The sequence below is a fragment of the Perca flavescens genome, chromosome 4 (genome assembly GCF_004354835.1).
Source record: "Perca flavescens isolate YP-PL-M2 chromosome 4, PFLA_1.0, whole genome shotgun sequence".
Classification (NCBI taxonomy): domain Eukaryota; kingdom Metazoa; phylum Chordata; class Actinopteri; order Perciformes; family Percidae; genus Perca; species Perca flavescens.
This window is the reverse complement of record NC_041334.1, coordinates 12,857,515-12,884,818: the sequence shown is the minus strand read 5'-3', so window position 1 is coordinate 12,884,818 and position 27,304 is coordinate 12,857,515. Positions and strand designations below refer to the sequence as shown.

The 27,304-nt window shown below is 40.7% G+C and overlaps 2 protein-coding genes across 5 annotated transcripts in view; one reads left to right on the top strand and one right to left on the bottom strand.

The window, feature by feature from the left end:
- nol8 (nucleolar protein 8) overlaps window positions 1-11,766 on the bottom strand; it is a 19,706-nt gene extending 7,940 nt beyond the window's left edge. The window contains exons 1-8 of the mRNA XM_028575621.1: window positions 11,507-11,766; window positions 8,562-8,710; window positions 5,753-5,815; window positions 5,428-5,506; window positions 4,811-4,961; window positions 3,834-4,147; window positions 2,700-2,968; window positions 171-1,507 (exon numbers count right to left, since the gene is read on the bottom strand). Of these exons, the coding sequence (XP_028431422.1) occupies window positions 171-1,507; window positions 2,700-2,968; window positions 3,834-4,147; window positions 4,811-4,961; window positions 5,428-5,506; window positions 5,753-5,815; window positions 8,562-8,682 (2,334 nt within the window). The 5' untranslated portion in view covers window positions 8,683-8,710; window positions 11,507-11,766. The remainder of the gene's footprint in view (window positions 1-170; window positions 1,508-2,699; window positions 2,969-3,833; window positions 4,148-4,810; window positions 4,962-5,427; window positions 5,507-5,752; window positions 5,816-8,561; window positions 8,711-11,506) is intronic.
- The window catches only part of cenpp (centromere protein P), a 100,496-nt gene continuing 81,858 nt past the window's right edge, over window positions 8,667-27,304 (top strand). The window contains exons 1-8 of one of the 4 annotated variants that reach the window (XM_028575629.1): window positions 11,585-11,678; window positions 11,787-11,844; window positions 11,992-12,074; window positions 12,730-12,888; window positions 13,075-13,220; window positions 14,826-14,914; window positions 18,817-18,905; window positions 26,423-26,519. In XM_028575629.1, the coding sequence (XP_028431430.1) occupies window positions 12,731-12,888; window positions 13,075-13,220; window positions 14,826-14,914; window positions 18,817-18,905; window positions 26,423-26,519 (579 nt within the window). In that variant the 5' untranslated portion in view covers window positions 11,585-11,678; window positions 11,787-11,844; window positions 11,992-12,074; window position 12,730. Of the gene's footprint in view, window positions 8,813-11,577; window positions 11,845-11,965; window positions 12,075-12,729; window positions 12,889-13,074; window positions 13,221-14,825; window positions 14,915-18,816; window positions 18,906-26,422; window positions 26,520-27,304 lie in introns of those variants that run through there. The other 3 variants (XM_028575627.1, XM_028575628.1, XM_028575630.1) reach the window with 3 other exon arrangements.

Genomic DNA, 27,304 nt, shown 5'->3' with positions numbered 1-27,304 from the left:
TAGCTCATGTTTAACTAAATAGTTTATAATATCTTTTTTAATACATCCATTTATTCATTTATTGTAATTAAAAATCATAGAAGTTTAAAAATGTTCCTGCCTCGACCCCAAATTCAACCTAAAGCCATTTAGCAGCCCCCCCCAGGACGGGACTGGACCATGTGACCCACCAGGTTGGCCAGAGCTCCCTGGATCAGCTTCTTGTGTTCTTCAGCCTCTTTCTGTCTCTGCTTGACGGCAGCCAGCCTCCTCGCGTTGGCCTTCCTCTGCCGCTCCTCTTCCTCCGCAGCTCCTAACGCCACCCGGCGAGGAGCCTCCTCCTCCCCCTCCTCTTCTTCATCCTCCTCCTCCTCCTCCTCTTCCTCGCTGGAGGAGGACTCGCTGTGAGGAGCTGCTTTCACGGCAGCTTCAGATGAAATCACCTCTTGCTCGTCCTCAGCGGAGGAGCTGGAGGACGAAGATGAAGCCGTTGCTGCAGCTTTAGCTCTAACATCAGCCCGACTGGCCTCCATCCTCTCCTCTTCCTCATCATCACTGCTAGAGGAGGGAACAGTCTCAGCTTCCTCCTCCTCCTCCGAAGATGTATCCTGTGTTGCGCTGGGTTTCTGTCCGTTGGTTTTGCCGCCCGTTGCTCTCTGGTTCAGCTGAGGAGCTTCAGAGTGCAGCTTCTGTTTTTTAACCTGACCTCCTCTTCCCCCCTCCTTCTCCTCTTCCTCCTCTACTTTGCGTCTCCTCGGACACTCATCTGTTTGTGCTCTGTCGTCCAGCGCTCTTGTCCCCTGGAAGGCAGGCAGTGGCGCTGACCCGGCGCCTTTGCTTTTCTTTGTCTTCTTCTGCTCGTCCTCGCTGCTGTCCTCCTCCATGAGGGCGGCGAGGATCTCTTCCGGCGTCGTGCCTTTCTTGGGAGCGGGTCGTCCTGGAGGCCTGGATGGGAGGTTGGTTTCTTGTTCCGGGGAGGCGCCGAGGACGCTGGGAGCCGTAGTCTTACAGCTCTGCTGGGATTCTTCGGCTAGCCTCTGTAGATCAGCCAGAGAGAGCTCCAGACGGGTGACGTTAGAAAACATGGCTTCATAATCAGAATCTGAACTGTAATCGGCCGATTCTAACTCCTCCTCCTCTTCATCATCATCATCATCATCATCATCATCCACATCATCTTCATCATCATCACTGTCTGATTCTGAGGAAGGGGGTTTTACAACAGGGAGGACTTTTATCTTCTTCCTTTGGTTCTGAGAACCGGGCTCATCATAATCCACGCTCTGCTGTGCGGAGGACGGTTTCCTGGAGCTGACGTGTTTTTCAGAATCCGCTGGATTGTCCTCTTCCTCCCCAGCTTTACCTTTCTTCTTCGTCTTTCTCTTCTTGTCCGTGTCGTTTCCTGCGAGCTGTTCTGCAGTCGGCAGAGTCAGTCTCTCTTGCGCTGGTGGAGGAGGTTTCCTGGAGGCGAAGAGTTCATCGGTGTCTGCCGAGTCGTAGTCGTTCTCTTCTTCGTCACCTGCGCTACCTGGAATCCCAAAGAAAAGCTTGTTCTTGCACGTTTGTTACATTTCCACAGCATATTTAAAGAGTTTTTGCCTCGTCATTAGATACATCCTGAACTTCAGGCACTAAATTTACAAACGACGAGTTGGTCCTTATTTTTTTAAAGCTCCATTGTGGAATTTTTGGATTTGATACTTAACAAAAACACCTTTGTTCTTTCACAAATATGTGCTCATTCATGTGTAATTACTTCCACCAACTAATCAAAGTATTCTCGTAAGCGTGGAATCTGACATTTAGAATCATTCAGAATACATACAAGCGAGTCGCTTGTATGTATTCTACTGTGTTGCCCTCCATCTTTAAAATACATTAGCTAAAGAGGGACGTACCTCCTTGTTTCGCGCTTTTACACTCGGTGGCACTGACTGTGATGAATGCCAGGGAGGGGGAGAAGATTACTCAACGACTGCCGGCAGATTTGAAAGGCGGTTGAAGATGGAGGATCACGCTTATTCTCGAGGACATGTAACGGAGTCGCCAAGGAGGTTAAAAAGAGAATTAAAACGGCTCGCGACAGGCAAGGCAACAAGGCCAAAGTTAATATTGGAGTGGCTTTTCCAAGAAGAGCTCATAAGGAGCAAGGATTTTAAAAAAGGGACACCGAAGTTGCCTGCTTTTCTTCTCAAAAAGGTAATTCTTCCCATTTGTGTAAATTAAAAGTTTTATAGTTGCTTGGCTAACTATAGCCCGTGCAGGATCAATAAAGTAGGTCTTAATCTTCTTTTGAATCTAAATTGCTCTAACCTTTAAGAAAATGTGTTTTCTTATTCCATTATCTTATTTTCTGCATTCTATTATCTTAGTTTCATTCTTTTACACATCATTTCTTAATTGGTTATAATTACAGCTCCTGCTCCACCGATAAATTGACTTGGATGAAATATCAGCCAATAGTTTTTCACAGATATACGGGTATCCAAGAAATGTCAGCAGTGTCTCCTCTCCATAGTTTGAGCACAGATACTTATATTTTCCGATGTTAAAATGTACCGCTCACTATATTTTGGTCACTTTTCTTCAATAACCAAATATAAAATCAAAAAAAAAATTCTTTATTTGCCAATATATATTTATTCAAGAAGAAGCTCCTCTATAAGAGAAATTCCAATGACAAAAATTCTAATTCTCAAAAAGACGAATGGGTTTGTTACCTCTCTGCTGCTGACGAGCACGGCTGGACTTCTCCAAGTAGTCGAGTCCGACTACTTCCAGTTTATCATCCTCCTCTTCCTGCCGCAGTGCAGCATGGGAGGGGTTGTGGGCCCTCGCCATTCTGCGGATTTCCTCGTCTGAATCCATATCACTGTCAGTCAAACGTGGCCCCTTCCCCTGAGCCAGTCGGTGGTCGGTTGGTGGTTCATATCCGTTGGTGAACTGATGAGCCTCAGTGCCATCGACAGAGTCAACCGTCTGCTTCAATCTAAGAGAACAACGGAGACTGAGCTGATGGGAGCAGAATAACACACTGTGTAGATCCCACAAGTGGATCAAGTTGCTGTAGTCTAAATCTTAATACTCAAATATTCAAAGAGACCTAAAATATTCATAATTGTTCCTCGCCAAACTGTAAGGAACATTAAATTATAAATACCAACAAAGAAATCATAAAATAAGTTGATCTAAAATAATTGATGTAAAAGTCACAATTCTAGACTCAAGTCCACACCTCTGGGAATTATGCTGTAAATAAACATAATACAGTATCTGTGAGAAAAATATCAAAAAGTTTTTGATATATAAATCTTATATTTTCTTTGGTTTTTGACAAAAAAACCAAAGAAAAGGTTTCAAAAAGGTTATAGTTTCTATATCAAATGTAAAATGTTTGATAATAAGAACTCAAGAAACAACTTTAAAAATTCAATCAAAGTAATCAGTGGGAGCATTTGGGAATTCAACAAACCAACTAGATTTAGATTTTTCTCGTTGAAAATCCTGGGATCAACACTTTGAAATCTGTAGTACCCGAAACCAGCAGGGATCACTAGTAGTAGCCAGCAGAAATTAGAGAAACATTTAGGAACATTTGGGAATCCAATAAACTAGAAGGCATTACTGAGAATCCTGGAAAGAAGTGGGAAAATATGGAAAGTCATCAACTAGCTGGGACTTCTGAGAAGACCAGGAATGTTAGAGATAAGCTAGAGATCAGATCCACACTTTTGAGAATCCCAGACACCAGCAGAAATTCTGAATACGACTCTCCGGGAAAATCTGGGAGTTGTGAATCCCAGGAAGGAACAAGAGGAACCTTTAGGTTTAGGTTGTCAGCATCACATCGGTACCTGGTTCTGCCCTCGGCAGCGTGGGAGTTGACCACGTCTGTCCGACTCTTCTTGCGCGTCGGCGGCTCATACGGAGGAAACTCTCCCCGCCTCTTCTTGCTGATGTCATCGTCCCCTCCCTGCACCTCCCAGGTGAGCTGGGTGACAGGTGTGGGCTGGTCTGTGGTGGGCTGGTCCGCGGTGGACCGGTCCAGCTTGCGGATGTTGTGGCTGTATTTGGACGGGTCGTACTTCAGGGTCCGAGCTCTGCTGCCTTTTTGACTCCTGAGCTGCAGGACGGGGAGGACCCGTCCAAATTTACTGACCACCCAGTCCTGAAACCAGAGCGCCCAGAGGACAGTCAACACCTCCATGCTCACACAGGATGCCGTGCGTTTAATAAAGACAATTACCGTTCATGCTTTTACCTCAACGGCAGAGAAAACAAGGCCTTTGTTTGCAGGCCTTAATATGAAAAATCTACAGGAAGTGTTTAACTGGCCGCAGCTTAACACCAGTTAAGGAAAAAAAAAAAAAAACGTTGAAGCGAGCTGAGTGGTGAGCATGACACGACTCTGTTGTACTGATGGAATTACTGCTGTGAAGGTATCATGTTAGCCATTGTTGTTGGCTACAGGCATTATTTTACCCTCCTCAGTGTGCTGGTTTTACTCAGCCTGTAATTGTTTTTCTTGGCTGTTATTTCAGGCTTTGAATGCCTGCTTTTTATGAACATTTATGGTAAACAAACACTCGGATGCTTCCATATTTCTGTCCAGGCAGCGTGCTTCTAAACACGAAGAACTGTCAGAACAGAAATGCAAACGATATATGCGAGGCAATTGAGAACCAGTGTCTTCATGACATTTCATTTAATTTTACAATGTTAAAAAACAATTTACTGATATTGGTATCGGCTTAAAATTAAAATAAGGTGTTATTTGGGCTCTACTGAACCTGATGTCCAAACAGAAACAGGAAGCAGTAGATGACTAGACCTTGTGTCCTGGTACTTCCGTCCCTGGCACCGCAGCCTTCATAGTGAAGTTGTCCACGCCAGCTTTGCTCAGGGAGTCCAGCATCTTCTGTCTCTGGTCCTCCGTCTGCGGGAGACGCTGCTCTGCTGCCGTCTGCCGCTCCTCAGCCAGTCTAAAAGACACAAATACCACAAACTCACCACTCACTGGGATCAGGAACAACCTATCAGAGATCCTCAGTGGGTGGTTCAGGGAGGTAGAATACATACAGTATATACTATACAATATACAATCAGCTGTTCTCTGGTTGCAGCTTCTCAGATGTAGGGATTTACTGCGTTTTTATGTTTTTTATATTATTGTAAATTAATAAATGATTTTTGGACAGTTGGTCACTTTGGACTCTGGGAAAATGTGATGGCAATTTTTTCAGACCGTTTATGGATAAACTGTTTATTACTTAATCAAGAAGATAATCAACAGATTGGTCGATCCTGAGAGTAATTGTTAGTTTCAGCCTTTCTTAAAATTAAATTGACGGCTTTTTAAATAGGTCCACTTCCTCTCACCCCGTAGTCATTTTTGTGTTAATATTAGACTGCCCGAAGACTTTCATGGTGAGAAGAACATGACTGTACCTGTGCAGGAAACTCTCCTTGGCTGTTTCAATCTGCAGAGTTCCTCCTTTCCATTTGGATTTGTTCAACACCGTCAAACCTGCAGAGGAAACACACTGATCTCAGCTCTAAGGTCAGCTACGCCAAACACAAGGTAACGGACACCAACACAGTAATACGTTTCCAGAACCAGAATTCTGGAGTGATTTCTCTGATTCCATTTTTATTTCTAGAAAATGAAAAATGGTCTGACTGAAAAAACACTGACGTTTTTTTCTCCCATTTTAGGTCAAATAGGACTTGACGACTAAATGACATGTTCAGATGGATGGATTAATTCACTTACATTTCTTCAGGTCGGCGTCTGAAATGTTGATGTTAATGTAGCCAAAAGTTTTGTAAGGAACGCCTGCAACAAGAGTCAGAACACATGCAGGTCAGTGAGGACCAAAATAATATAAAAAAACTAAATACTGTATGTAGTCATTTATATCTGATGGAACCGCAACAGAAACAACCGAAAATAGAACAGAAGCCTGAAACGTTTCTGTTCACTACAGGATGATAAGGGTAATTGATTATCCCATTAACAACAAAACGCATGTACTTAAAACTGAAGTATCAGCTATGAGAGCTTCCTTAAAGGAGAATTCCGGCCAATTTTTACGTTAATCTTGATCGCTATAGCTACGCGAGTACTTTCGATAGAAAAAACCCCGACCCAAATCAGTGCAGGTAACACGGAGAAGCTGCAGCTACGTACTACAAGCGTCCCCTGAGCTAAAACGGCAGTGCTCGGGGCAAGTTTTAGAGTGCCTTTGTGCCTCTTAACAGACACAATATGCAATTAATATGTTTGTGCCACATGAACAGGGCCCTTACGTGTCAACAAGATGCGTTTTCAACTCAGACATTGTTTAAATTCACCTACCCTGGTCCCTGTCTCGATCCTGCCAGTAGCTAGCTTGCCCTGCTAGCTGATAGCCGTTAGCTGCTAGCTGCCGTTTGGTGAGTGTATTCAGACAGGCTTCTGTGATAATCATCCCAAAAACAATCCACGGAGCGGTGGTGGTGTGGCTATGTCCTCCAGAGGACAGGTCATGTCACGTCTTGAAGTGTATTCCCCTAAAAAAAAAACAATAGTGCTGTAGTAGCTGTTAGCTGCTAGCTGCCCTCCGGTGAGTGTGTACAGCCAGATAGCTGTTAGCCGTTAGCTGCTTGCTGCCGTCCGGTGAGTGTATTCAGCCAGGCATCTGTGCTAATCATCCCAATAAAAATCCACGGAGCGCCCGGTGGTGTGGCTATGTCCCCCAGTTACTGAAGGCTACCTTTAGCTTGTGCTTGAGCAGCAAGTTCATCTGCCTGTTTCCCCTCTGTCTGTCAGTCTCGTTCTTTCCAACTCTTGAGGCTAGTTCTTCGTCTGTATACTCTGGTTCGAATAAATAAGGATGACCATCAAGCATAAAAGGCTCTTCCGTGTGTTGCATATCTGCTATATTCTTCATACTCCAAGCTTCTTCCGTTATAAACAACTCCGCTTTTCACTCTTCACACACACTACGCTCCAATCTGCAAATTACTGTTTACCTTTTTCTGCTACAACTGAATTCCCAGGAGACCGCGCGATGCAACAACTAGGCTTCAGTAACGCTATTACTGTGCAAGCCACAGACATCGTTTATCCGTTTCCATGTAGTTACATAGGATAGTCACTGATATGGTCATAACCACTACAGTGCTCAATTACCTATTTTGAGGGGGAAATAATCTAAACCTTTCGCTGCAAAGGCATGATCTGTCCTATGCAGGATATCCACCAACCCACCGGGCGCTCCGTGGATTTTTATTGGGATGATTAGCACAGATGCCTGGCTGAATACACTCTCCGGACGGCAGCTAGCAGCTAACGGCTAACAGCTATCTGGCTGTACACACTCACCGGAGGGCAGCTAGCAGCTAACAGCTACTACCGCACTATTGTTTTTTTAGGGGGGAATACACTTCAAGACATGACATGACCTGTCCTCTGGAGGACATAGCCACCACCACCACCTCCGTGGATTGTTTTTGGGATGATTATCACAGAAGCCTGTCGGAATACACTCACCAAACGGCAGCTAGCAGCTAACGGCTATCAGCTAGCAGGGCAAGCTAGCTACTGGCAGGATCGAGACAGGGACCAGGGTAGGTGAATTTAAACAATGTCTGAGTTGAAAACGCATCTTGTTGACACGTAAGGGCCCTGTTCTTGTGGCACAGACATATTAATTGCATTTTGTGTCTGTTAAGAGGCACAAAGGCACTCTAAAACTTGCCCCGAGCACTGCCGTTTTAGCTCAGGGGACGCTTGTAGTACGTAGCTGCAGCTTCTCAGTGTTACCTGCACTGATTCGGGTTGGGTTTTTTTCTATCCAAACTACTCGCGTAGCTATAGCGATCAAGATTAACGTAAAAATTGGCCGGAATTCTCCTTTAAATGCAACAAAGGGATTTTAAAAAGGTCCCATGACATGCTGCTTTTTGGATGCTTTTATATAGGACTTAGTGGTCCCCTAATACTGTATCTGAAGTCTCTTTCCCAAAATTCTGCCTTGGTGCAGAATTACAGCCACTAGACACAATAGGCTTTCCTTAGTGTCTGTAACTTTAAATACTATTGAGGAGGAGAGGGGGGGCAAGGTGGAGGGTGGGGGTGTGGCCTTGACCAACTGCCACTTTGCTCGTTTGAAAGCAATGATGTCTCTCTCTCATGGGTGGGCCAAATTCTCTGGGCGGGCAAAGCAGAGAAAGGGGAGGTAACCTTGCTCCTTATGACCTCATAAGGAGCAAGATTCCTGATTGGCCCATCTGAGCTTTCATTTTCTCAAAGGCAGAGCAGGATAACCAGGGCTCAGTTTACAAATATCACCAACTCATTAATGTTAAAAAAACCTCATAAAAGTGCCATTTCCATGCCATGGGACCTTTAACACTCTCATATAATAATGACAACGTTGACATCGGTGGATTATGTACGTATGTCAAGCATGTTTCAGATGAGAATGTATAAAACATACAGCATAGAAATGATCAGAATGAAAAAGAATTTTAAAATCAGTTATCATCGACTGTTATCATGGCTGTCTGAGGGTAAGAGCGTGTACTGGATTCCTCACCCTCGTCGTCCCTCCGGGTCCGGAGCTCCACATCCTCCACCTCTCCAAACTTTCCGAATCGATCCTTTAGATCCTTCTGGGTGACCGTGTGGCTCAACCCGCCGATGTACAGCCGTCTCATCGCTCCGTATCCACGAACAACGCTGTCACTGCACAGACAACAAACACCAGAGGTCATCCATCAAACTGTTCAGTTACTCATCAATCGACCACAGATGGGGGCCGACTTTGATAAACCACAAGGTTTCTGTGTGAGTACCTGCACTGACTAGGGCTGGGTTAAAATGATCAATTCTCCAATTAAAATTTATCTTTGTTTGAGTGATCTGATATCGATTAATAAAATCCTGAAATCAATCTTTTAACATATTCCTTTTCACCATGGATGTGTAAGTAAAAAGAACTTTAAAAAAAACTTTTTGGGGGTAAGTTCTTAAGGTAACCAGGTTGGTGCATTATATAATATATTTGAGGGTTGCTTCTTGCTTGTACAATTTACAGCATAATTTCTCTGAGATCTTTTATATCCAAGCAAATGTTATTTTAACTGAAATTTCCCTAACCTAATCGATATATAAATGTAATCAAATCGGGACCTTCTGAATCGACATCGAATTGATTCGGGAAATCATTGGCGATACCCAGCCCTACACCTGAGCAGTGCCAAAAACGTTTGATTAGTTGATCAACAAAAAATGTACTTAATGAAAGATTTTGATAATGGATTAATAAGAACTAATTCATTTTTTAATCCATTACTTCTTTTTTTCTTCTTCTTACTAGTTCATTTCTTACTTTGTCATTTCCGAGTGTGCAGGTTCTTTGTTTCATAACAGTGAAAGAAATAACTTATTTTCACATTCCTTGGTAAATGTTTGCACATTCCAACCATTTATTTCTATTTTATATTTATGATTCTTGACTTTTCTTACTTGTTTCTCTTTTTTTCACGTTTTTTGACTGGTGGTTGGACTGAAAAAGTCCAACAAAAGTCCAGGAGTCATGTATTTGTATCTCTGTATAATAGCACGATTAGATTCATAACTGGTGACAGGTTTAGGAATCTTTACAGGAGTGTAGGTTGGCTCCCTCTGTCAGCTAGAAAGGATCTGATTCTGCATTCTGCCAGCTTTATCTTCATAAAACCCTTGTAGGTGATTATTAAACTACATCCTCATAAAAGACTTTGAAGTTGAATCAACACCTCTCTAAAACAGTTTCAGCACAAAACTGAACATTATAACTTTCATGGAGGTAGGGGTTAATTGCAGAGCTGTTATTATGACCGAATAATACACTAGTAAGTGACAAAAATGAAACAGTGTTTCCTCTATGTTGATTTTGTAGTGGCGGCCCACCATGGCAACATTTTTGCCACCAAGGTAGCCTATCAGAAATAGAGCTGTACAAAAAAGAATTTTGTCGCAGTTGCCTTTTAAATTAACCTGCCGACGTAAAAGAAAAGAAAAACTAAAGAAAACACTGTGAAATGAAAAAATTCAATAACATGATAAGATTCACATGATCACAACCATAGTCCCTGTGCGGACAGGCTATGCTAAGACGAAAAGTAAGTAAGTAAAACGAAACCGACGCAACTACTTGACGATTAGTGGACTTTACCGTATCCATCCAGCTCACTCTGAATTAGATTAGATTCAACTTCATTGTCACTGCACAGGGTGCAGGTACTGAGACAACAAAATGCAGTTTAGCATCTAAACAGAATTGCAAAAAGCAGTTAAGTGCAGAGTAATGTACATATGTCTGGTGGCAATATGAATAATAAACATTATAGATAGCAAGCGGTAGATATGAATACGCTGAATGTATACAGCATCAGTGGAGTGGTGGAATTTAACTACATTTACTCAAGCACTGTATTAAATACATGTTTGAGGTACTCGGTATACGTTACTTGAGTATTTCTATGCTATGCTACTTTATACTTCTACTCCACTACATCTCAGAGGCAAATATTGCACTCTTTACTCCACTACATTTATTTGATAGCTTTAGTTACTTTGCAGATTTAGATTATTAATACAAAATATAATTAACTAATAAATGATGTAGTATTATTACAGGTTAAGCTACTCCAGTATATAATTAAAATAACCTCCACCTTTACCAGCTGCAACAATAAAGTGATGAACACATAAATGCATCAATAATCATAATTCAGTAAAATAAGATAGCCTATATAAATCTGAAATGGGTCATTCGGCATGATGAGTAGCCAACATTTACTTTCAGTACATGTTTTAATGATGATACTCTTGTACTTTTCCTTAAGTATGATTTGAAATGTAGGACTTTTACTTGGACTATTTTTTAACAGATTACTTTTGTTACAGTGTAGTATTGTTACTTTTATTTAAGTAAAAGCTCTGAATTCTTGTCCACCACTGTATAGTTTTAACAGTATGGACAGTGTGTAATAGAATTGCAAAGATATATACAGTATGAAGAGTACAAACATGGACTAGAAGAAGAGACTAAACAGTAGTCAGTGCAAGTATGAGTATAAAAGTTATAGTGCAAGTGTAAAAAGTTATTGTAAAAGAGAGGACAATATATACAGACTACACATCTGGAGGTATGATATGAATACTATAGATCCGACATGTACATATTAGACAATAGTATAATATGAATACGATATAGATCAGTATATACAGTATGGATGCTAATAAAAAAGTGTACATGGTCCAAGTAGAGCAAGTAACGTTGTAGTGCGAGTGTGAGCCAGCAGCAGCAAGTGAGGCAGAGCCAGTCATAGGGCAAGATATTCACTGAATCGTTGTAAGAACTAAAACAGCGGCACACAGAGTCTATATAAACTACTACCTCTACATAAATGCACTTATAACTGAGCTGATGAAGTCATCACGACCAAACTACCCGTTGAATTAATATCGGCAGAAAAACCAACAAATGTTTACCTCACATGTATCCAGCTAGTGTTACACTAAACTCTGTCCGGGCTGCACTGCTACATTCCTGCTGACTTTCCCTTCCGTACTTGTTTCAGCAGAACCGAAACGTTCCGCTGTGTGACGTTCAACAACAGCTTTAGAGAAAACAAAATACAAATAAAGGCAGGAACGGATGCCGGTACGTTTATTTATAAAATGTTGAATTATCACGGTTAATCGATAAAGAAATAACCATATTTTTCTTGGTTGGCTCAAACCCGTTGTAATCATTCTTGATTACCATCAGCTGTTACAGATGCGGCTTACAATGTAGAAGGGTCTATCAAACTTTCCAGCTCGACAAGGTTATTATTTATTGCCTATTAACAATAATACGACGCTAATGTGTACTTTTAAAATATATATCCATAAACATTTGCGGCATTTTGTATATAAAGAGAAGCGCTATTTGACCCTTCTTCCCAGAAATAGTTTCTTCTCCCCTCCGATAGGTGAAAAGTGGTAGAGTCCAGAGGGCGCGAGGCTCCAAACTGTTTTGGTTGTCAGCAGCAGAGGGAAGACAGAAATCGTTCAGGTGAGGAAAAAGGATGGTTTAATATAGCTAGTACTTCTATATTATAACAGCATTATAACAGAGAAGAACAACTTTAGACATGCCAGTTTGTCTAACTTTATCTAGGGCATTTATTGTTTGCTGAAGTCGTCGTCATTTTAGATAATTCACTGTTAATAAAATCAACGTAGCTAACTCAAGTTAAGCGTTTTCCAGTCTATTTCTTTAATAATTTGACTATAAACCCTCTATTTTCCAGATGTTTTACGTTAGCTAACGTTAGTTGACAGACCAGTGGTGGAATGTAAATAAACTAGATAACCTTACATTTACTCAAGTTACTGTACTTTATTTGAGATCATTTCCATTTTATGCTAACGTTACTTCATACTTCTAACGTTACTCCACTACATATTGGAGGTGAATATTGTACTTTTTAACTCTACTACATTTATTTGACAGTTACTTTGCAGATTCTGATTATGAAGACAAAATATAAATCAACTCATAAATTAGGATATATTGTTATATTGTCACATATGTAGGATTTCCATGTTTTTTAGTTATTATAAAGAAGGTCGAGGTGCAATATAAATACTGAAAGTATCAAAACAATGCACTGACAACATGAAACTTCCAAATTTTATCATTGAGTCAGTCTGTGTTTCTCCTTCAGGATGATGGAGAAGATGAGCGAAGAGAACAGTGAGGATGTTAGAGTGCTGGAGGCTCAGATTGAGCATCTTCAGGCAGAAGTTGCAGCGTTGCAGCGCCAACAGCAGGACAACCACAAGGACATAACGTTCCACTTAAGAGGACACATGCAGGATGCCATGTGAGTTTTTTTTTTTTTTTTTTTTTTAAATCTCTCTCACAGCCTTTTCCACTTTTTAACCTATAGCATTTTCACATCTAATCTTTAGTACACCTGGGCCATGCAAACGCATCTCGGTAAGTAGAAAATAGTAATCGAAGGGCTGAATTGTCGTGACGGTAAATGAACGGTCTATTGTCCACACAGGTCATATGTGTGTGGACAGAAACAAGCAGGAGAGAAGGAGAAGGTACTGTCCAAGCTAACGGAGGAGCTGGAGGAGGATCTGAAGCTCCAGACACAGATGAATGGCATCAGTCTGAACAGCTGCACGACAAAGACTCTACAAAGCAGTAAGAGCACAGCGTTGTCTCAATCCATTCACTGTTTTCTGATGTTTAAATGATTAATCAATGAATCTGGGAAAATACCAGCAGATTCATCGATCAAAATATTTGCTAGTTGCTAATTCAATAGTTACAGTTTATTATTCCCATTTTTTTTTACCCATAGTGTTACTACATTTTAGTTGTCTATTGTCAAGGCCACACATCAAAATAAATATTTTGTGATTTTAAAAGGTACATCCATTTTGGAGTTTTGGAGACTGGGCCCCTTATTTTATTTGTATCATGACCGAGCGTGAATCACATCCTAGGGCTGGGCGATATAGCTGAAAACTGTATCGCGATATAAGTGTTTCATATCGGTCGATATCGATAATTATTGATATTTTTTATGACCTATTTAAAATAAGGACCAGGAGAAAAATATATTAAATTTAAACATGTTTATTTTAAACTTAACCTTCCTCTGATTATAATCCCCTCAGTTATAAAGCAGGAATGTCAACACAACCATGGAAAACACTCAAATAATTAAAATGTAAACATAGGTCTAAAATCACAATGAACACTTAACAATTATCTCTTAACATTAAGGTGCAAAATTAAAGAATAAGTAAGAAATGCTTCATAAAGTGTAATAAAATAGTGCAAAATGTTAAATATAAGAAACCTGAGAAACTATTTTCTGCAGGTTTAGTGCTAGGTTGGTAACCTGGCTTCTGAACAGACATGTCTGCCTCCGTTATTTCTTTGTAGTGTTTAGTAAGGCGCTGATGCAGAGTACCTCTCCATGGTGGTCTGCTGCTTGTGCCGTGTAGCAGATGCAGATGTTGTTGGACGTTGCTGGCGAATACGGCTGTGCTTCAAAGTGTGAGCGCGGCTAAGGTGGTAAAACAAGTTTGTGGTTGTACCAGTGTTGGTGGGGACGACGGTCTGACGACATTGGTCTGTCTATGGTCAGACTTATAAAATCCCCAAAAACTGCCATACTGACTTTTGTTTTATCAACAATTTCCTCGCTCGCTGCGGCACTCACTTTCCACTTATCACTCCACGCCGCCGGTTCTGTTATTGAAGAACACGAGACAGCGATGTGGCGCAACCAAACTTGATACTGTTACATGATTGGCTGTTGCTAGGTTACCAGAGAGTGAGTGCCTTTGTTCATGCAACCAAACGTGCTTCACAATCTCTGGTTTCTTCTGATGAAGAAAAACAAGTTATCGAACATTTTATCGGCCGCATTTTCTATTGATATTGATTACGTGTCTATCGCGATACATATCGTTATCGTTTTATCGCCCAGCCCTATCACATCCTGTTGGTTTCACGCTATCCCATATATAACATTGTTATAAACCAAACAGGCAGGGAAGAAATAATGTATAATGTAAGAAATAAAAGTTTTAAATAAAATATTTCAAACCTCTGCGTTGGCAAACATTTCTGAGGAAAGAAAGACATTCAACACTTTTGTTAGGCCGCAAGGACATACACAATGCATTTTGGTGAAAAACTGTGTGTGTGTGTGTGTGTGTGTGTGTGTGTGTGTGTGTGTGTGTGTGTGTGTGTGTGTGTGTGTGTGTGTGTGTGTGTGTGTGTGTTTTTTAGGTGGCAGACAGCTGGTTCAGCAGTTCTGTGTATCAGGTCACTGCTCTGAACTGGTCTTCCAGGTGGAGTTCCTGCTCTCTGAGGTCAAGGTGAGTCTTTTTCATTGTGCTAATTAATCTATTAAAGAGACAAGAGAGACTCTGGTTCACTGTGGCACTGGCCAACATTCCTACCCTAGCTAAGGCACCGGACAAGTGGAGTTGATTTGATTGGGGCTTTTAGCCTTTCTGAATGTGCTGAATCACCATGTTTTAGCTAAACTGACATGAGTCAAATCTCCTCAGAAAATGTTGCCTTTTTCCAAGCGTTTGGAAATTTATTCAATTTCTCTACATTCTTATTTTTCCAGACTGATAAACAGTTCATACAGCTTTTTCTTTGATTTCTATATGCCCTTTTCAATTAACTCTGTGTCCATCTTCTAGTACCCATCCAATATAAACTAAGCAAGGCATTTAATGTTTTTGTCTGCTGTTCCAATAACTAGGCCACTATACTCATGATTAGAGCCAGTATATTCATGATTAGAGCCCAATGTTATTGGCTAATCTCAGACATCCGTTTTTGGCCTCAAAAATCCAGTATAGTGTAGGCTCTTCTCATGATGTCCCTTAGATGTACCTGGAGTAAATGTGGACTCTAGCCAAAACCTTGGCGGTGCTGTTTCTTTTCATTTACACAAAACTAATGTCCGAGACAAAAGCTGCGTTGAAAATGTTTCAGGTAACACACTGTATCCTTAAAGGGGTGATAGAATGATTTTATATAGGGTATTTCACACTGTTCCTTAATGTATCCTAATAGGGTATGTAACATTGGTTGGGCTGAAAATTGCCCGACTGCTATTTTATGGGCCCTTAACTACCCTGTGAATATGGCCCTATTTGTAACCAGAGCTTTCCTTCCAAATATGGTATGCTCATGAATATTTAGATGAGCTGCGCGCTGATTAGTTTGAGCAAACCACATACAAATACATTGGAGACGAGACAGCAGGTCTCATATTTCAGACACTGCAATGTTATACATTGTTTGTCTGCTATTTTGTTATTAAATTCACTTCTGAGACTTTTTTATGCTCAAAAAACCAACTATATAAAGCTCAAATATGGTCCGTTTTACGAAAATGTATGGCTAATTGCAAATTTGGTAAGACGTGTTGGACTTTAGGAGCACCACGCAGTCTGACGAGAAACGGCAACCTCCATACCCAGTGAAAGTCACCGTTCCTCGGTTACTGGACTACCGGGGCTTGGGCTCCATTGAGCTCCGCAGAGCTGGCCGGCTGCCGGCATAACTAGAGTAAATTTACAGTGTGAATTTAGTCACGCCACTTATATTACAGCTTCCCCAAGGTCTTATAAAGCTAACCGTTGTGTCTGATTTCAATTTAATGCATTTATGTGAATTATAGGGGTTTTGTTAGCTGCAAGTGTCCCTTCAATCCTAGCTATGTGTACAGATTGCAGCTAGTTAGCTACACTTTCGGCATAACTAGAGTATATTTACAGTTTGAATTTGGTCACGGCATGTATATTACAGCTACCCTAAGGCCTTACAAAGTTTAGCTAACACTTTTGTCCGATTTTTAATTTAATGAATTTTAGAGGTCTAAGAGGAGGCTAGCTAGCTCTCATTCCATCCAGCCACGGGCTCTGCTGAACTCCGACACATAGTCGGACAAAATTTGCAGTTAGCCATACATTTTCGTAAAACGGCCCATATTTGACCTGTACGTAGTTGATTTCTCGCATAAAAAAGTCTCTGAAGTGAATTTAATGGTAAAATAGCAGATGAACAATGTATACAATTTCTGAGATCTGCGCGACCTATTCAGAAGACTATCTGATCTCAGGTCAGTTGTGTAGCCTATGTAAATGTTGGGGCATGACTAGAGACTAGAGCCAAATGAGGAGGAGATTTGCCCGTTTTCAGAGGCAGTTTCAAATTGTGAGATTTGCAGAGGAAAGAGGTGTCAATGGGATTCAATGAAGTTCTATGTATGTCCTATTTACCCTCCAAACTGTCGTTATTCATCTATGACAAGGTAAAATCGATTTGGCATTCTATCACCCCTTTAACAGAATAGGGGCTGATGGTGTGTCCAGCCAGAAGAGGGCGACAGAGGGCTATTTTCAGTCGTTCACTGATGAGGGCTCAAGTGCTCACTTAAGATTTTAGTAGCACCTCAGACCTCTGTAGCAGCTCTCAGACATTTTAGTTATTTTTTTTGTTAAATGTTGTCTAAACACAAGCCATACAGGATCTCTAAATAAAATACAGTCAAAAACAACTGGCAACATTATGATTTATATCAGGAACCATCTGATTAAAGAATAATTGTTCCAAGATTATGAATCTAACCAGAAATTTGATACCAACTCTCAGTACTTGCCAGTTTTTGATAAGAACTGATGTTTAATACACATCCCTACCTCCAGGCCTGAGGCACATTTTGGTCACAGTTTAACAAAAATTATGGTTGACCGTCGACATCAGCCAATACAAATACTGTATGTAAAGTCAAGAGTAATTGTAAATCTATTGTAGGGACATTGTGTAATTATTGTGTCCTGTAAACGTGCTTCATGTAGGTCCAACAGTTTTCTGGTTTTCATTCAAACTGGATCAACCACCAGAACAGCTGGTGTCATTGAATCACTCCTCCTGCCTGGCTCATGAAGTATCATTAAAATTGTAGTCTTCTGAAGTTTGACTTGTTTTGATAAATTATTTGGCTCTTTAATTTGGAAACACTGATTTTGTAAACACACACTCTCTTCTTACTCTTTATTATAGTTTGATTAATACTTTTTTTCTATTTCCATTGCAACATAACAATAGCTAGTAACTGAAACGTGTTTTGTTAGTGTTGTACAGATGTTGTACTTATATGATTTTATGGCTCCCCAAATAATGAGATAGATGTTTAAAGGAATAGTTCAAAATGTTGGGGTCTCATGTCTATATGTTAAGTACAGAGCTGGATGTGGTTAGCCTAGTGTACATAAAGACTTAAGCAGGAAATGGCTAGCCTGGCTCTTTGTCGAAAGTTTAAATACACACCTACCAACACTAAAGACCACTAATAGTTTGTTTCATCAGTACACAGACAGAAATGTAAAATGCACAGTTTGTGGTTTCAGGGACACTTACATGCTGGAATTGCACTTTATTAATTACACCTTGCTAAAACTAATGCAGTCTAATGCAACATTCCTGCCATAAATCCTGTCCTGTTATAATGTTCAGTGAGGTGTTGATTCAACGGTTTTTTGTTTTACTCAATTTATTGTCTCCTTCTGCTCACCCTGCTGCCTTCTCTTCTCAAACTCAGATCAGGCAAATTAGGGGTGGGAATCTCTTGGCACCTCACGATTTGATTCTGAGGCCAACGATTCGATTCTCAACAGATTCTCGTTGCAACAATTTTTTAATATACATTTCCATGCGTGATTTTTGAAAATATACATATAAATCTGAGTTTGCTACTCAGAGTTGAACATGAGGTGGTCAGATGTAATGTGGTAAAGTAGATGAACAGCCTAGATGTGTATATAATATATAATCATAATCAAAAAAAATGTTTTGGCCATTTTTGTGTTTGTGCATTTATGTTTTTTTTTTTTTTTTTTTTGTGCACTCTTGCCTAAACTCTAAGTTGTTGTCCATTATCCCATCCTCTTCCCTCTGTTTTCTGATTTGTACTTATCTGGAGAAAGTAACTTTTTAAATAAAAATCAACACATTTAAAAAATAAATAAATCGATTATTAACTAATCTGCATTGACTCGTTCTAGAGAGAATCGTGATGCATCTAAGAATCGATTATTTTTCCCACCCCTAATGCAAATGAACTCTGAAAATTGACTGGTTTCCAGAAGAAAAAAAAGGCTTCATTTGATAACACATTATTAATCATCACTGCACTGACTAAATGACTCTGTATTTTCTTTTCAACTGCGTAATTGTTAGTGTATTTGTCCTGCAGAAGGGTCAGAGATCTGAGAGGACGATCCGTGATCTTAATGTGGTGATGGACACCAGCGACCTACAGAACTTCAGCAGTTTCCTTTCTGGGTAAGCACTAATGCTGCAGATTGATGTTAAAGGTCCCATATTTTAAAAAGTGAGATTTCCACGTCCTGTGTAGCTTATAAAGCAGGTTGAGGTGCTAGAGTAATACTGTGAAAGTATGAAAATGCTCCAGCCACAGCAAAATGCACACAGCCCGTATTCAGAGACGGTGCTTTTAAACGGGCCTTCAGGACTTCCGAACGGTTGTGATGTAACAACTATACTACATATAGGTAGAGCGGGCCGCTACAGTGCTGTTAGTCATTCCCTGGCTGCAATGACAGTGCAGAGACTCCAAAACACCCCTAAGACCAATCAGAGCAAGCGCTAAAATGGAGTGTTTAAGACAGAATGCTGGTATATTTAGATGACCGTACCGTTTTTTTTTTTTTTTTTAGCATGTAAACATCGTCTAGTAGAAAAATAGAAGAATTGAGTAAAAATGAGTATAATATGTCCCCTTAAAGCTGATCTTCAAAGCAAATCTTACCCACTTTTCCTCCCCGTGGAGTTCTACCCCCTCATCTCCGACAATCCTTCGGTCTGTCAGTTGTAACATTTATCTGGAATGAACCTTTTCTTCAACAGCAAACTTTTTTTCAGAGTGATCAACCTCTAGGTGATGGTATTTACCTTTAATGAGGATTGACTTATAATCAACATTAATCAATTAAAGGAATTGAATCTATTTACCAGACTGATTTTAATTTCTGATAAATCAGAACCAGTTTAATAAGCTGTATCCTCAACCTCCAGTAAACACTAAATGTACGTATGCTCAATTTTGAGTGTAGGTCTATGACAGTGCTGCTGCAGTCTGATAAAACAAGGTCTGTAGCAGCAGATAAATGTCCAAATCACATCATGTTCAACTATCTCATATCATATGGCTGTAATGTCCACATCATTTTGACCACATGGTGTGTTTACTCTGTTAAACTGAAGTTCATCATATGGGAATCAGAGCTGATTAGAGTTGACAAGGAAACCTACTTGGTGTGCTTGGACTAAAACTCAGAGGCCAGTGAGTTTGTCATTTATTTACAGTGTCAGTTCTGTTCCAACTCTACACATGTAATAGTGGGTATTATATAAGTGTTTATTAAAGTAGGAGATGTCAACAGCTGCTGTCCAGCTGGACTTCCTCAGTCACACATCTACTTGTTCTCGCTCCGTCTGCTCTTTACTCACAAACAATAAGCCTTTCTCACAGCAGACATTTTGACTTATTAAACACAGGTGTAACTCATTACATTCAGAAGGGCTGCATTCCATTAACGTGTGCTGGCTTACTGACACACCTGCCTGTAAAGGAAGCACCGCTATCGTTACTATTGGTTACACCTGTTCTTTTCCTGCTGTAACTGTTGAAAATATCTGGGCTCTTTCAATCTGCTCAATCTTAAGCTTAATATTTCTTTTCTACCAGGTGCTTTTTACACTGCAGGGGTGCAAGTGTTTATTTATCAAAACCAGTTGGCTGAATGTTTTTTTATTTTTTAAAACATCCATCCATCTTTGTCCGCTTATCCGGGGTTGGGTTGCGGGGGCAGCAGCTCCAGCAGGGGACCCCAAACTTCCCTTTCCCGAGCCACATTAACCAGCTCCGACTGGGGGATCCCGAGGCGTTCCCAGGCCAGGGTCCTGGGTCTTCCCCGAGGCCTCCTCCCAGCTGGACGTGCCTGGAACACCTCCCTAGGGAGGCGCCCAGGGGGCATCCTTACCAGATGCCCGAACCACCTCAACTGGCTCCTTTCGACGCGAAGGAGCAGCGGCTCTACTCGGAGCTCCTCACGGATGACTGAGCTTCTCACCCTATCTCTAAGGGAGACGCCAGCCACCCTCCTGAGGAAACCTGTTTTGGCCGCTTGTACCCTGGATCTCGTTTTTTCGGTCATGACCCAGCCTTCATGACCATAGGTGAGGGTAGGAACGAAAACTGACCGGTAGATCGAGAGCTTTGCCTTCTGGCTCAGCTCTCTTTTCGTCGCAACGGTGCGATAAATTGAATGTAATACCGCACCCGCTGCGCCGATTCTCCGACCAATCTCCCGCTCCATTGTCCCCTCACTCGCGAACAAGACCCGAAGGTATTTGAACTCCTTCACTTTTTTTTAAAACAGGTGTGGATTAATGGTTACTCTGAAATGATCAGTTTAAAGTGTATAAGCACAACAGGTACTGATGAAAATGAACTAAATGGGTTATATTTCTATAAAAACATAACTACGGTGGGGGCAAGTAATGTAATCAATGTATGTCTGACCGCTGTGTAAAACCGGAAACACTGTGAAATGTCCTCCTCACTACATATCTTGGTCACTATCCTTTAAGAACCCATTTTTAAAGGATCAAAAAGTGTTTGTGTTATGTGTTTATATAAAGAAAATATTAAACAATATTTTATTAGACTTTTTAAACTCTTAAATATCCAGCTCCAGAAGCTGTCGGGCTCTAGTCCACACATTACTTCTCAGATTGTTTGGAATCATGGTTATCTGTTCCGTACACCTCGCTAGTTTCCTCCACTTTGAAGAACTACTGAGAGGACAAACGGGACATGCAATAGATCAGAGTCTAGAATGTCCCCCAGTGGAGTACAGGACACGACCTGTTGTCAAACTGATCATTTTAGAGTGAACATTACTCCACTCCTGTTGAGGTGAAACAGAGATTTTGTAATGCACTGGTTTTGATAAAAATAAAAAATTGCATCCCTGCAGTGTAAAAAGCACCTGGTAGAAAAGAAATAGTGACTAAAGCTCCAGACATTACGGAGTAAACCTCAACCGACCAGACTGAGCCCAGATATTTTCAACCGTTACAGCAGGAAAAGAACAGGTGTAACCAATATTTAGGATGTCTGTGCTCCATTTACAGGTAGGTGTGCCAGTAAGTCAGCACACCTAAATGGAATGCCGCCATTCTGAATGTAATGAGTTGCACCTGTGTTTGAGAAGTCAGGCAAGAGCGCTCCCAGCACAAGTGGGTGAGAGCAGTGTCCGAAAATAACACTCGCCAAGTGCCAAATGCGGGTAGATTTTCTGCTTAAAAGGGACGCCAGTTAAACTATTTTTTCCTAAAATTTTGCTCTTGACTTTGCCTTCCAGTTTGCATTCAAGAAAATACTTATAATATATGAGAGAGAGAGAGAGAGAGAGAGAGAGAGACCTTGTTAAATCAAGCTGGTCTGATTTGTATTGGTTGTTTTTGTTCAGCAGACATGTTTCCACATCTGTCCTTTTGGCTCCCTGAAGTGCTTTCTTAACTTTGTCAGTATTCAAAGTAACATTGTGGCTACACAAGCTGCATAGTAAAAGCAGCAGTTCAGCTTCAGTCCTTGTGCATCCAGCCACAGTTCTGCTGGGCACCCACATTTTGGCTGTCCTCAGAGTCCAAGTCAGAATCCCTGTAGTTCCATGTGTAAGACTGAAGAAAATAGACTCGCAGCCAAAATTTGTTTACGTTTACTGTAAGGTGATTTTGTCAGATGACGTTGTATTCAATCTGATACAATAATAATTATATCAGCAGTGCAACAGCTTGGGAATCACTGCCTGGTTACTGGGTTTATGAGCTGCAATTAAATCACTAATATTCTTCATCTTCGGTTGTCTGACAACAGAAACAGAAAAAGGTGAATGAGAACAACTAAATAGAGAATTTTAACACTCAATATAGATGATCGTAGAGAGTAGGTGGAGACTGGAAATGCTAATGTGGAAGCACACGGATGGCTTTTTAAAAATGTTATAGCTTAGTGTAGTTTATCCAACTGTTTATTAGCAGTACAGTTAAAAACTCTTGTTGCTCAACAGTCAGCAAGTGACTGCGATGTGGCTGTTGATGCAGTGCATTCTGGGATGGGCTTAGCAGACTCAAGGCAGACTGGATTATGTCAAATTTCCTTATGAACCTCTGCCATTAAAACACAGTGCTGCTCTTGTCATGTGGGGATCCAAGCCGACTGAGTCATGAACACTCAGCCTGCAGTTGAAGAAACACTGATCCAGGCTGTGTGTGTCCCGGTCTAAGCCAGGCTGATAGTGTGAAGCCAAACTCTGCTAAGGTCATAACCGCAGCAGGAGTTATCAGTCAGCCCTGAAGCCAAAAGGGAGTTTAAAGACTGTACACCCAAAGTATACGCCTGCACCGATGCACCAGTATGAAAATTTTGGCCGATAACAAATATTTACCGATGTTGATATGATCTGTATAAAATAAAGTTTCTATGATAAACATATTTTGTACCTACCAAAAACATGTACATTTGTCTTTTTTTTGTAAACATTTGGAAAAGCCCATAAATCATAGATTTACCGCATTGTTTCCTCTCAACAAGTTACTGGACCACCATGAAAAACAAAAGTAACGTTAACCAACAATGATAGTTTTAGGCTTTGAGATTTCGCTAATTTAGGCCGGATATCTGTTACCTTGGGCTTCCTTTGTGTTGGCATTCTAAACTCGGGTGGATTTCCGAGGACTATGGTTAACCGCTCCTCAGATCTCTGCAGGGTAAATCCAGACAGCTAGCTAGACTATCTGTCTAATCTGAGTTTTCTGTTGCACGACTAAAACAACTTTTAAACGTACACATGTTCCACCAAAACAAGTTCCTTCCGAGCCTATTTTTTACTTTTCTCTGGTGCTTAGAGCCGCCCAAGACGATTGTGATTGGTTTAAACAAATGCCAATAAACCAAAGCACGTTTTCCTCCCATCCCCAAATTCGATGTGGAGTGGTCAGACTCTCCTCCAGCGCGCTTTGGAGGAGGGTCTGGCAAAGCGAGACTCTCAAGGAGATCTAAAAACTAAACTAAGATATTGTTGTTCTCTTCATTAACACTTTCACAACTCTTTTAAAGTGACAGCCCTAATATCTGTAGGACTGGGTATTGACCTTAGTTAGGGGGTTTGAACCCTATTGTTTTTCTCCCGGTTTAGTATTATTTTTGTCTTCCACCGCGGCTCATATTCCCGTGAGCTGGAATGAGCTAGAAACACAAAACTTGGCCCGATGACTGGAAATTATGTGCAGTCGGTTCCCAAAAAATATGAACCCAATCTGCCACATGGTGGTGGTGCTACAATCAAAAAAGCGGTTTTAGAAAGAAAACGCCCCTCAGGCCATAAGTCCAATTGACTTGGAATTTCTCACACATGCAGCTCAGTGTGCTCTACAAAATAGCCTCTTGGACTATAGAGGTCCGCAGTGATGGAATTTTGGCTAATTTGCATAATGTGAAAAATGGTAAAATGAATAGGACGTTGTCAGTTTTGATCCTATCAACACCAACATTGGTATAGATCCTTACAGGACTATACACATGAATGAGCAAGAGATCAAGAGTGAGGTTTAACAGTATATTGGCCATAATTCACTAATGGTTTGACCAATCCTCATAAAATTGGTAACATATCTTCAGTGCATCACGAGGAATAGGCTGACGGATTAGGATAGGATTATGAGTTTGGGAAGCACCAGAGACCCAAACTCCCCATCCTGATCTCTTTTTCTGTTGAAAGGGCGAACATACCACCGCCAATCTCTTTGATGAAAATTGATGGAGACATTTAACACCACGACTTAAATGTATGTACCAAGTTTCGTTAAAATCCAATAAAGGGGGACTTGCTGCATCTATTGTAGGAAGGAAACAGCTGTGTGGTTGGTTTCACCACTTTTTCTATAAATCATTAAACCATCTGAAGTGCTTTTGCTTAGCTTTGTGAAGCTACAAACTCTGCTCGCGGCAGATTTGGCGATTTGGCATCTGCTCAATGCAGCTTGCTGCCTAAGTTGTGTTTGTGTTTGCCTAACATTCAGAAGGTTGGCGGTTCGACCTCAGGACTTGCACCTGTTTGATCTCCAAGTGCATGAATGTGAGTGAAAGGAACCTGTAACAAGTGAACGTGCTTTGAGAAACCGAAAGAAGGGCAGCTTGCGGCTATATTGTTTAGTTTTTTTGTACCAACCAAAATCGGTCTGTAGCTAAAACGGGGTCTAGTCATAGTGTTGTGTGTTATGTGTTTAATTTGATCTTTTTTTACACTGTTTGGTACAAACTATTTTTACTGCTTCTTTGGGATGGTGAACTGAAGCCACGAAAGTCCGAACATCTAGATCAGAATTTTTTAACCAGTATGGTTCTACACTGAAGATATAATCAAACTGCATCATCCAACCAGTAGGACTAAATCAGTTCAATACAACAATATCAAACCAGGGTTCCCACTCGCTCTATCTCGCTCTGTCTTTTTGGTAGTGCTCCATTATATGGGAGCGTTCTGCCATGTTTCCATCAGCTCTGTTTGGAATAACAGTCTTCTGGAAACTTCACCCGGCTGCCGTCTAGCCCTGGGCCCCCGTGGAAAACTCTGGAAAGCCTGTAACAGAATGTCCCAAGCTCACTCAGACAGAGCAAACCAGACCAAAACAAAATCTTTTTTTTTTTGTGCTATTGCCATTTTGACATACAGCATACTGTATAGGAAGCACCTTTTTGTAATGTACTTTATTTAGTTTTTGGATGGGTAGTCTACTCTTCTTGTAAATGTTTGATTTACTAAATTATAACACTTTTTCAAAGAAACTTTTACTCTGTTGCTAATTATGTCATTAAACCCTGTGCAGGGAAGACTGAGTGCTACTAGGTAACTGAAATGTATATTAAAATGGTGCATTGACCCAGACAGCATACCCAAATAACAAGTTAGTTGTTTAAAGTTTTGTGTTTCTCGTTGAGTGAAAAGGTCATCCTTGATTACAAAGTTTTCCTTTTTTCTGATTTTCTTTTCTTTGCTTAACAAGCATCCAAAGTTAGTCCAGATGGATTGTAATGAAATTCTGTACAGACATTCATGGTTCCCAGACAAAAGCCATGTTTCCATTCACGTATGAAAATGGCTAAATTCGCTAAAACTAATTGCACAATTTTTTTTTTTTTTTTTTTTTTTTTTTTTATCCTTGCTTAAGGTGTTTTTTGCCTTTTTCTAAAAAGAGTTGATGCGCTAAATGGGTTATGGAAAGGCATTTACCGAATAAGTTCTGACATAGTGAAAATTCAACTCCCACGACTGATCAGGTATTTCTGTTTCCTGCGTCTTCTCGAATTTGTCCATAAGACATAATCATTCCATCAGTTTGTCTCCAAACAAGTTGATGGAAACACTCCTAATTACATCTATTTTAATGAATTGTACATGCAGTGTGTTGGTCTCTAATGTAAGTGCTGCTAAAATACTCTATACAGTACCTGAACATGTCCTGTGTAGGATAGGAGACCGATGATTGAAACTGCGGCTCTGCTAACGTGCTGCAAGACTATACAACATATAAGGCGGCAGTTGAGACCTCTGACTGTTCAGTGTTAATGTACTAATTATTGCCATCCATTTTTAGTTCAATGATGCAAATTGTCGCATGTTTTGGATGTTTTGTCACACTTTCACTGCTCAACAATTCAAATAATCAACTTTGAGGGGGCAGAACTAATACATTCTCTTTAAAACTTTCAGGGTGGAGGAGAGCACGGATCTTTTGCTGTTCTTCAGGACTCTCAGGACTTTCTCAGACAGGTGTGATGACAGGCGCAGAACCTTCCAACACTTCCAGGTAAGTGAAGATGCACCTATGCCGAAATGTACTTCAAACTGGCCACAACAGTGTGGTTGGTCTACATTGTCAAGAAACGAGGGACAGGGTTTTTCGTTGTGGTCCAGAAGTCTGCACTGGCTTCAGGTTTTATGCAGTATTTCAAAACAATTGTCAGCTTTTTGTCAGCCATGAAGATACAATGATGCCTCCAAAACTGTATTGTTTGTAAAGTGCGTTGATTCAGGCTTATGAAAGAGTGGGCATGGTAAACATTAGGGTGGGACTTTATTGATGAGGTAGCAGTAAAATATCAAATAGTAAATCAAGCTGCAGAAGCAATATGGAACATTTTCTCCTGTTTACTCAGAGAATGTAAAGTTCTGCCAAGTTGGCTGTGCTCAGGAAGGATTAACCCACATTTTCCATACTGGCCTGTGTGCTCTAAACTCGTATTTTGCTTTAGTTGCACTTTCTGCAGTTATAATGGAAAAATGTAATTCCCGTTATAACTATCCTGCTGTAATGTGGGCAGTGCCTTGTATGCAGATTTCAATGCTTTAATGAAACACAGACATGAACATGTATTTAGAGGAATAAACAAATAAAAATAAAACCCAAAGATTTCCCACACAATCCAGGAATCTTAACATTTTTGTAGCTTAAGACCACAACATTAAACCAGCTAGTCACGGTAGGACTACAGGACTGCAGATGATGGTGGGCTACGTAGCGGTTACAAACCAGACATTTACAAGCATGTGGCCAATCACTGAATGGCATTTCTATTGTGGGCATATTAGTGT